General features: G+C 37.9%; 1 protein-coding gene across 1 annotated transcript; it reads left to right on the forward strand.

The window, feature by feature from the left end:
- The first annotated feature begins 454 nt into the window (after positions 1–454).
- On the forward strand, positions 455–7,089 carry MDH1B (malate dehydrogenase 1B). The gene is made up of 8 exons (XM_075512402.1): positions 455–552; positions 1,518–1,652; positions 1,815–1,957; positions 2,638–3,140; positions 4,226–4,367; positions 5,300–5,463; positions 6,129–6,268; positions 6,966–7,089. The coding sequence occupies exons 2-8, from the start codon at positions 1,542–1,544 to the stop codon at positions 7,068–7,070; spliced, it is 1,308 nt and encodes a 435-aa protein (XP_075368517.1). The 5' UTR covers positions 455–552; positions 1,518–1,541; the 3' UTR covers positions 7,071–7,089.
- The last annotated feature ends 3,373 nt before the right edge of the window (positions 7,090–10,462 follow it).

Genomic DNA, 10,462 nt, shown 5'->3' on the forward strand with positions numbered 1-10,462 from the left:
GGGGGCCGGCCGCCGCCGCCGCCTGCCTGTGCCTCTGCCGGCTTCGTAGCTTTTCGCTCTCTTAGTCTCTCTTGAGAAAGGTCTGTGCGGCACGCTGCCTCGGCTGTGTGCGAACCAGCCTGCTCCCCTTCCTATTCCGCCGGTGAGGCTTCTGCCTCTCTCTGCTGCTGCCCCTACCCGCCCCTCCCCCCCCCCCCCCCCGGAGTGGCCTCCTCCTCAGCCCCTTAAACGCTGGCTGAAGAGACTGTTTCAACTCCGAAATTATCCTTTCTTTGCTGGCTCGTACGCTTGTCCTGTTACTTTCTGGGAACCAGCACGGGATGCTGGTTACGGGAGGCTCTTTTTGAATTGGAACAATTAAAAAACGTTTGGCTTGTTAAGCCCTTATCAGTCAATGTCACAAAATCTTCCATTTGCAGTGTTGTCGCTGTGTTCACAGGTAAGGCAAACTGCCCTTACTATGCCAAAGCTGAAATCCTGGCTGACTGTCTCCAGGCTAACTTGCCAGACTTCAGGGTTCACAAGATCACTCAGCACCCTGACAAATGGGAGGTAAGGGATTGTAAGTCAAGTCGTTGGTAGATGCCCCAGTGCTCTACAAAGCAAGGAACGTCCTTATCTGTAGTATGGCTCTTCTTGTCCTGTATTAGTGTTTTGATAGCGTGTGGGTAGAGGTGCTACAGAAGCAGCTTTGGCAATGAGAGCCAGCCAGAGGAAAGGTTTGAATGTTGTCAGAGACTGGCATTCTCGTGAGTCTTACCACAGAAGATGGGCATGAATGAGGGCCAGCCTAAAGCTGTGTTTTGTCAGTAAGAAGTTCAAGTTTATTGGGTTTTATTATGTATAAATGGCTGCTCAACCTGTAAATCTTTTGCAAACTGTGATTGCATAGGCCTTCAGAGTTGTTACTTGTCAAGGACATTTCTGGCATTCAAGGGCTTTGAATTACAATGGAAGTATGAAATTAAATCTCACATACTGGTTTACAATGTGGATGGGCCTTTCTGAGTACTTTTGCTGTAGACATGTTGCCATGTCTGCACTGTAGTTCCTATAAGGAACTGAAAAAATTGCAGTATTACTTCATGAGATAGACAGTACTATGATGTTTATTACCTCTTACCTTTTGCTTGACACCTCAGCCAAGTAACTCAAAGAGTTAACTGAATAGCAATTAACCTCTGCAGCTTACTTACCTTCTGCAGTTAAATAGGGATCCTCAGATTACTCGCTGCTTCACAACATTGCTATCTTTAGTACCGCTAAGATAATTGAGCAAAATTACGGCAGTAAAATCAAGCAGAAGTAAGACCTGTTGATCTTTTGCTAAGGTATCACAGTGTATCACCATGCCTTGCTTTGTGTTATTCCCCCATTTTGTGCACAGTGGTACGTGAATAAGTTGTGAAGCACCTTGTAATTATGTATTGAGAGGAAATAATGTTTATAGCTGTAACATTAAGTGTTATCAAGTGTGAAAAAGTATTAAAACCTTTTGGCGGGGATGTTTACATTAGCAGTGGCTTCGTGACATTTGTGAAATGAATGGATGGGAACACAGACAGTCTCCTATCGTTTGGAGAGAACTGTTGGACCGTGGAGGGAAGGGTCTGCTTCTGGGAGGAGTTAATGATTTTCTGGAATACGCTCAGGTAATGAGCTGCCTTTAATACTGTAAACTCATATTTTACATTTTCTTATAACATTGTTGTTCTTTATTCTTCCTACAAATGTAAAATAAAGCTATCCTTTCTAATGTTACCTTGCTGTGTTTGGGTTGTCATTTGATTAGAGATCACCCTTTTTGTTCTTAGCACTATTATGGCATCACCTCAGCGATGTTGAGTGAGGAAATGTTAGACATTGCTGAGGAGAACCTGCAGGCGCATATTGAAATTGAAAAAGAGGAGGAAGAGAGTAAAAGTCTTATCAAGCCTTTGGAGATCTGGATCACCAGGTGAGAGTAAAAAGAGTATCTATGGAGTTTCACTCAGCATCAGAAGAATGCATTTTTTCCTATCGCATATAACAGGTGTAACCATCTGAAGTTATACATGAATCCCTGTGATTTGCTGCTTTGAATTAGGTTCTGCGCCCCTCACTATGAGCATTCAGTGTATAATTTAGAAATTATTTCTACTTTTGTTACATTTTGCACCAGTTTAAGTGAGGGATGTGAACAGGCAACATTTAGACCCCAGACCACCTTAGGGAAAAGCAAGTATTTACAAAGTAAGCTAGGAATTTTGTAGTACAACTATCTTGCATTAAATGTTTTTGGAAATATTTAAATAAGTAAAGAGTCTCTTGCAGTTCTAGCTTTAGAAATTTCTGTATTTCTTGTAGTCCTAACAGAGCACCTTAAAAAAATTGTGATTCTTTAAAGACACCAATTTTTAAGTGATGGTATCTCCTGAAATGTATAGGATGGAAAAACCTTCAAATGAAAGGAGGACCTAACTGTTTTAATTTCTAGCCTGTTAAAATGACAGAAAGAGCAATAAAGGATATAAGCTAATGGTCTATGTAAACATAATAAAATACAAAAGAAAGATCTTTGTGTTTATTTATGTAATGCTTCCAAACAAGCAGTGGTTAGTGGTTAACTATAATTTTTCTATATCCTTCTCTTATCAGTGCATCAGCTTCAATCGGTTATCAGCTGATCCCTCTGTTGGCCAATGGAGAAGTGTTTGGGATGACCACAGAAATCAGTATCCATTTGCTTGACACTGACCAGTTTAAGGATGTTCTTTGCGGTATTGTAATGGAAGCTGAAGACATGGCGTTCCCACTCCTCCACAGTATTTCAGAGCACACTGAAATAGATGAGGCTTTTATTCAAGCCGATATTATCATTGTTCTTGATGATGTCCTCTTAAACCATGAAGTCCAATCCCTTGAGAATTACGTCAGAGAAATGAGTGAGATCTGTCAAGTGTATGCTCCCCTGATTGAGAAGAATGCCAAGAGTGGGGTCAGAGTAATTTCATCAGGAAAAACCTTTGTAAACCTTAAGGCGATGATGATTATAACATATGGCCCGTCCATTAAGCCTGAAAATGTCATTGCCGTTGCGACATCCTGGGAAAGTGCAGCTAAAGCCATGCTGGCCAGGAAGCTGAATATGAGTGCAGCAGGTGATATTTATGTGTTCTGGTAGCATTTGGGGAGTTCAGTGGGTGGACACCTTTGAGAGTACGTGTTTCATTGCAGAACACTGTTGATGTCCGTGCAGAAATGCAAGCACAGCAGTGCACCCACTGAATTGCATGGCTGTACAGAATGCCAGGGTGTGACTAGCAGGTGCTACCATTCTCTGTGCTTACCGCTATCTAGATCTGTGCCTGATCCCATGAACGTCAATTCTTTTGCTAACTCTTGGATGCAGTCCTGCCATTCTGGCGTGTATTTCATGCTGGAAATATACTAAGAAGGACTGAGCTGTGATGCAGATCAGGAACTAGGACTTCAAGATTGCATTTGCACTCTGCAGCGCATTGTTATTTTGGAGACACACAAACTAGCCATGAATAAATATGACAACATACTGCTGTGCAGATAATGAAAGTATAGTAGAACTGTGTTGTAGTGTTATTCCTGGGTTAATTAGCTTGCTTTCTCAGGTCAATAGCTTGGTTATACTTGCATGGTTCTGCACTGCATAGCAAAGGTGTGCTCCAACAGCCTGCTCAGCATCAGGATTCTTTCAATGTTGCAGGGGTAGGAACTGGTCATCGATGACAAGTCTAGGTATTTTGAAGCCTAATAAAATAGAAAAGTAAGTTAATAGGCTGAATAACTTATCAGCAGGTTATTTGAGAAATGCCTTTTGCACCGAAGCAGGTAGGGGGGTTTTTTTAATGATTTTTTACTGTTAGGCATTCTATATTTGCATGTACATGATTTTAAAAGGAACATTGCTATATGTTTGCAATATGATTTTTTTTTTTGTTTTTAACAGCTAAGTATTTACTAGATTTTGTCTATTATGTACAATAACATGATATAAATTAAAGTTTCTTTTTCAGCTTGTGATGAGGTTTCATAAGTTATTGAGAACCTTGTTGTATTTTTCAGATCAAATAATTTCTGCTATCAAGGCAGGACACTGAATTGAAGAATAATTCATCTTGAAAGGGACTTCTGAAGGTCATCTAGTCCAGCCTACATTGGGAAAGTATTTGTCTCTCTTCATTAATTTATGTATTTTCCTCTGTTACAGGAGTTAAAGACGTGATTGTTTGGGGCAATATTACTGGCTGTAACTACATCGATTTGTCACATGCAAAACTTCATGGATATGACTGTGCTATTTGGGGCCCAGCTAACTTTCGACGTCCTTTGTTGAATATGATTTATGATAGGTACAGTACAGATTTGGTTTTTTAAAGTAAAACTAAATAACTGCTTTTAATCCATGTTTATCTGAACTGTGTAATAAACATCAAGAAAGGTTTTTGTTTTCAAGATTTTTCTTTACTGACTAGCACTGTACATGAAGGAAAACTCAAGTTGAATTACTCAGTCTGCAAAAGAAGTTGAGTAGTTCTACTGCTATACATAGTTCTGACTCTCCTGCCAACTTCATTTATATTTTCCAACATATTAAGTGTGTTTCTTTTCTATCATATCATGAGCAGCCTATAAGAAGTAATGAAAGTCCAGATAGTGATTCAGATGTCTAGTATGCGTGAAGAAACTTTGAAATAATCTAATAAGTAATAATGAACATACAGCCTGATCGCACTACTGTTGTCAGTTTCCCAAAACAGACAATTTATTTGTTAACATGTAGGTTACCTGGCAGCTAGATAGCTTCTTGTGGAAAGAGAAGTAGCAGAGGATGGGTGGAGTGAGAGGGCAGCAGATGTGACACGCACTTAGGCCTGGCTATACGGAGCTCTCACTTTGGTCTAAACCTAGCATTTACTGGACAGCAGACATTTCTTTTGTTCTGTACTTGTACCGTGCCTAGCACAGGGGGATTATGGTTCATGGCTGGGTTCTTACATAAGACAGTAGTACATATAAGTAATAATAATAGAGGTTATGACTTGAGTAAATGACCTAACTTTCATAGATAAGTAGTGCTGGTTGTTACCTTTTGAAGCACTTTTTGTTAGACCCTATTTTTTCTGGTTTTAAGTGCCTTGCCTTCAGCAGGGAGGTTTGAATAAGTTTCAACTATTTTCTTCCCTCACGTTTAGTTCTTTTTTCCTCTAGAAAACTACTCTTCATGCAGTCATCTTAAGTTTTTTCTTCCTTCTTTTTTTTTTCTGCCCTTTTTTGTTGGTAGTAAATGGATCCATTCAGAATTTCTGTCTGCACAGAGTTCACTGAGTTCCCGGGTCTCTCATTGTGTAGGAATGTTACCTGCTCATGCGGTAGCCACTGTACTGAGATACTGGTATCATGGCTCTCCTCCTGGGGAGATCGTTTCTGTGGGAGTACTTACTAAAGGTAAATTACTTTTGCTTCACATATTATCTTGTAGCTTTCCCCAGTATGTATAGTGTTATTTTTTAATAAAGATTTTTAATTTAATAAAAACTTGTAAAACAAATCATGATATAATGGGAGGTTGAGAGTTTGTTTCAGCATAAGAATGTCCAGATCTAAGCAATTTTGCTCTCCAGAGCTTGTGATTTGATACTCACTTCTTACAAGCATCTCTTAGGTTAATATTGTCTTATTGCAGATTGTCTCTTAGTCTTTTGATTTAAATGCTTTTCTGGTATATGTGTTTTGCACAAGGACTCTTTATAGTTCTTAGAGCCTAAGCTATAAAAGCATGTTCTTCATGTTCTTCTTGTGTAGTTATGTGGACCAATAAATGGAATGTTTCACAACAGCCATTTAACCCTTGTATGAAATAAAAAATTTAGTTTTCCCCCCTTTTTAAGATGTAAAATTGTTACATGTATATCTAACTAAAATACAAAGTTACAGTAAAAGGGGAACTCTTTAGTCTTTGACCTGCACACTGAAAAAGGCAGTCTCCATTTATACTGAGATCTTACAGTTGCAGACTTTTGCAAGCCTGTAGAACTTAATCTTGACACTGGTGAGGATGTGTTTTTTAATCAGAAATAATATGTTTGGGTCATTTTTTCCCTCTTCTTCAGGTCAATTTTGCATTCCTGAAGGGATTGTCTTCTCTATGCCAGTGAGGTTCCAGAATGGTAACTGGGAAGTCATGACAGAAGTAGAAATTAATGAAACGACCCAAGAAGTTCTGGGACGCTTAGCCCATGAGCTGATTCAGGTGAGTATGCCCATTCTGCCACCTATGGGTACGTTGCCATATAACTTTGAACACTGAGACCTTTACTCCAAATGTTAGACATACAAACTATACACACGCACTTATGCATGATAAATACCAGGTATTTATAAGTGTAAGGTAGTATTTATATATTGAAATGAACAGACGACTGTTCTGTTGCCCAAAAAGGAGATGATAAAATAAGTTCACCTATGCAAGTGTAGAATTTGCACCCTGAAGTTCTGCAGGCTTTGTGCAAAACAGAAATATTAGCTTTAATTTAATGTGTCTACATTCTGTGCTGCTGATGTTGATTTTGCTTGTGTGGCATTCAGAGTAGTTCTATGCCAGGAAACATATCTTTTGGGATCCTTATGGCTGTGACTCTGCATAAATGAAGGCCAGATTTTACTAGAATTAGGGATTTTTCAGAAAATACAAAATCAGTGAGCAGTAATTGCATCATGAACTTCTTGTCACTTAGTGAGACAAAAAGAATTTAATTTGACTAAATATTAAAATATTAAAAAGACTGGTCCCAAACTCTACATTCTAGCTTCAATCAGATTTTGTGATCTTCAGTCATACTAGTAACATGTAAGGATTATTTTAATTTAACATATTTTAAGTTTATGCTAGAAATGACAGTGGATGAAAAGAATGGGTGATACTAAAACTGCTTTTTTTTTCCATTCAGGAAAAGCTCATTGCTCTAAAGGAAATAAAAGAAATGCATCCATATGGAGCTGATAAAATCACTAGTGAAAAATATTTGCATCAAGGTGGGTTTTTCTCCCCATAAAAGATGAGATAAAGTTTTAAGTGAGAATTTAAGTAATGGATTCTTATTTTTATGTCCCTTTTGTTTAAAATGGATATAAGATCCTTCAGGAAGGAACATAAATAACAAGTGCTTGTCTGATGTATCCTGACCATGCCTGGGGCATGGTGATAGGAAGGGCAAGCCTGCATGGTAGCAACCTTGTTTTGGTAAGTTTCTATTGTGTCATTCACAGATCATGAATATAAAAGCTGAGCATAAATAACACATTTAGCATGACACATTTTATCTTAGGTTATTAGTAAATATAAAACCTTTTTAACCCAAGTAACTATTATTAGAAAAGCACTTTCACCATATGGCCTACTATATGTTTTTGAAGCTATTCTTTACTGTACTTCACTATTCTTTACTATCTAGAAAAAATGAGTTTAATTTCTAACAGAGAAAAAAATACTGTAAATTGGAACTCAAACTTCTCATTTTTCTGTTTGTTACAGTACCAAACAGTTAATTCAATATCTTTAGTCTATAAGCCAGTCAGAAGAAGAAAAGGTTGAGACACCCAAAGACAGTAGGCTAAAAAAAGAGATATTCCTAGTTACTATAGAGAAGGCAATCTCAGTAAGTGGCAGACACATCTGCCACTTCTTCCAATTACAGTAGATGAAAGGTCTTTTAGAGATCCCTACATTATAAATTATTATTAAGTTTGTTGATGACACACCAAGTTTATCATGACTTAAGTTTTTTAAATACACAATGATATGAGAAATTTCAACTAAAAATTTATAACAACTCCCGTATCCCTTCTTAATATTTAGGAGCATGTGGGAAGGTTATAGGCTACATGATACTGCCATGCAAAACTCCCCCAAATCCACAATCTACTTTTCCCATGCAGAATAAAAACATCCACATCTTCTCCCAAGTCTTTCTGTACTGTTTTTCCTATATATTTTGCTTTTCAAGTTCTCTGTCCTCTTAAGATTATATAACTGAAAGAAGAATCATTCATCAAAATAAGAACAGATGAACTTTAAAGTGTCTTTTATTGTTGTTTTCTCACTTTTTCCCTATTCTCAGGTTCCCAAATCCCTGCACTTTCCCAATATTCTAGCCATTTCTTTCTACTTTTAGGTCCTATGGGCCTTTCCCTAGTTAGTTTTCTTTCTCCTTTCCTTCAAATTCTTTCCAGTACTTTTATATCAGCACTTACCATACTGTGAGCTGTTCTTGTGCATTAAGGGCAGGCTGAAGAACAGGGAAACTATTTGGAGCTTGATGCCCAGGGCCTTTAGTGAGCACAGAAGCCTTTTGGTTATCCATGCTTGTTTCTCAGGAAAGGACTACAGACACAATAAGATTTTCTTGATAAATGCAGAGTTTAATTATTCCACTAATCATGACTTTGATTAACCCAGACAGGAGATTCCCAATTAGACAGGAATGTCCTTCCCTGTCTGCTCTCAACTTGTATGGCACTGCTTTTCTGTAGACCTGTCCCATTCTTCTTGTGGCTGCTTTAAACACTAAGCAGACGGCTTTTCCACTGCTAGCAGCTAACTGCTTAGTTGTGGCCTACTCTTGTGACATTAGTATCAAGTGTTTTATCAAGTGTGACATTAGTATTCAAGGATTACCTAAGTGCCCTGCTTATCTCCTTGCATGTGTAAGTATTTTAGGAGGTTGGCAAAAATATGTACTGTTTTTGCTTTTTTTACAGAGATGGAAGCCTTGCCTACTGGCTCACTTTAGCTAGATTTGTCTGGAGGAGAAAATGCTGGAAATTCCCATACTAAAACAATGTTTCCATTGCTCAAAAGAGCAAACTACAAATAAAGGCTAAACATTGTCATAGCTTTTACAGTATCTTCCTCATCAAAAACCTGGAAATCCGTAGGCAGAAAAATATTTCAAAAACAGTGTGAATATAACATTCTTAATCTGGAGACCAAAGCAAAGTTCCTACGGACTTTAATGAGTCTAGGATTTCATTTACATCCAACTACTTATTTCTTCAGACCAATAAACTGTTTCAAAACCATCTTTTAATGTCTAAAACGTTCATATTAAGACAATTTTGAGCAAGAATGTCACACATAGAGTAGCAGTTTTATAACTCCAAGTTCATGTTTCAGATGTAATGAAACACAGTACTTGTGTAAGAATGTATATTCTCAGGCAAAATTGATTTTTAACACAAAAATTTTACTGCATGCATCTCCTTAGTGACAAGATCATTTTTGTCTCCATGTTTTTTATTTACTTCATGAGTTTCATAGGGACTACTCATATGCTTTACGTCAACATGCAATTAATTAAGTCCTTGTCTAAACAGGGTTGTTGAGGAACCACTTTCACTTGCATGTGTTCGGTGTCTTAAAAGATGGAGACTGTGTTAAATGAAATATTATTGTACTTGCTAATTTTTTATCAGATGTGTTTAAAGCTAAATAAAAAGTTTCCTGTTCTTCGAATCAGATACATACAGTTGGAATAAATTCATTATTTCTGTTCAAGTGGAGGTTCAAACTCTGAACGGGGGTAGACTTCTTCTTACATGAGGAAACCAAGAGGAGTTTATTTGTTATTTATCAGCTGATGTGGACAGAATGAGGAGGGGTGTCTTACTGGTATTAGAAAGAGGAGCTCAGAAAGCTGGGGTATCACAAGGGAGTTGGACGAGTGCAGTTTCTTATGTGAAATGTATATGGGAGAAGCAACATTTACAGGAACTGAGATATCATTACAAATATCTTCATGGAAGAGCTCACATGGGAGTTGTAGAGGTAGGTGTTATAAAAAGTCTTGAAGAAAGTGGTTAGGAATCATTCATTTCATGAGGAAGTGGTCTCCAGGGAATTAGTTTCTAGTAGTGTATGCACAGAAAATTGGCTGAGTCTCTGAGGAGCATCTGGAGGCAGATGTCTCAGGAGAGCATAGCAGGAAAGGATGCTACCAGTACTCTTTACAAACTACCGGGTTTGCTCCGTAGCTCCTTCTCCAAGACAGGAGAGGAAAACTTATGTCATGGTTTAATTTATTAAACACAGACAGTTAGCTTCTCTAATATGTATTTAACGTTTGGGTTTTTTTGTATAGAACATGATTTGGCAGTCTTTTACTCTTTGAATTTTTTTATTCTACCTGTGGAGATAGTTCCAACAGACTGCAATTCAAGCACCAACACTTCACAGCTGTTAATGAGAAGGAAATTAACTGTTTCTGCAGGCTTACCAGACTTCTGAGTCACTACCTGAAAACCACAGGCAAAGAATTTCTTCTCAGAGACAAGAAAGACAAAACGAATGTCTTGGATGTCTCTTGTATCCTAAATTATTCTAATTAGATTTGCCTAGTGGCCTGCAGGGAAATTCAGGTCTTTCCTCATGGAAGCATGATAGAATGGT

Source organism: Mycteria americana, chromosome 9 (genome assembly GCF_035582795.1).
Source record: "Mycteria americana isolate JAX WOST 10 ecotype Jacksonville Zoo and Gardens chromosome 9, USCA_MyAme_1.0, whole genome shotgun sequence".
Lineage (NCBI taxonomy): Eukaryota > Metazoa > Chordata > Aves > Ciconiiformes > Ciconiidae > Mycteria > Mycteria americana.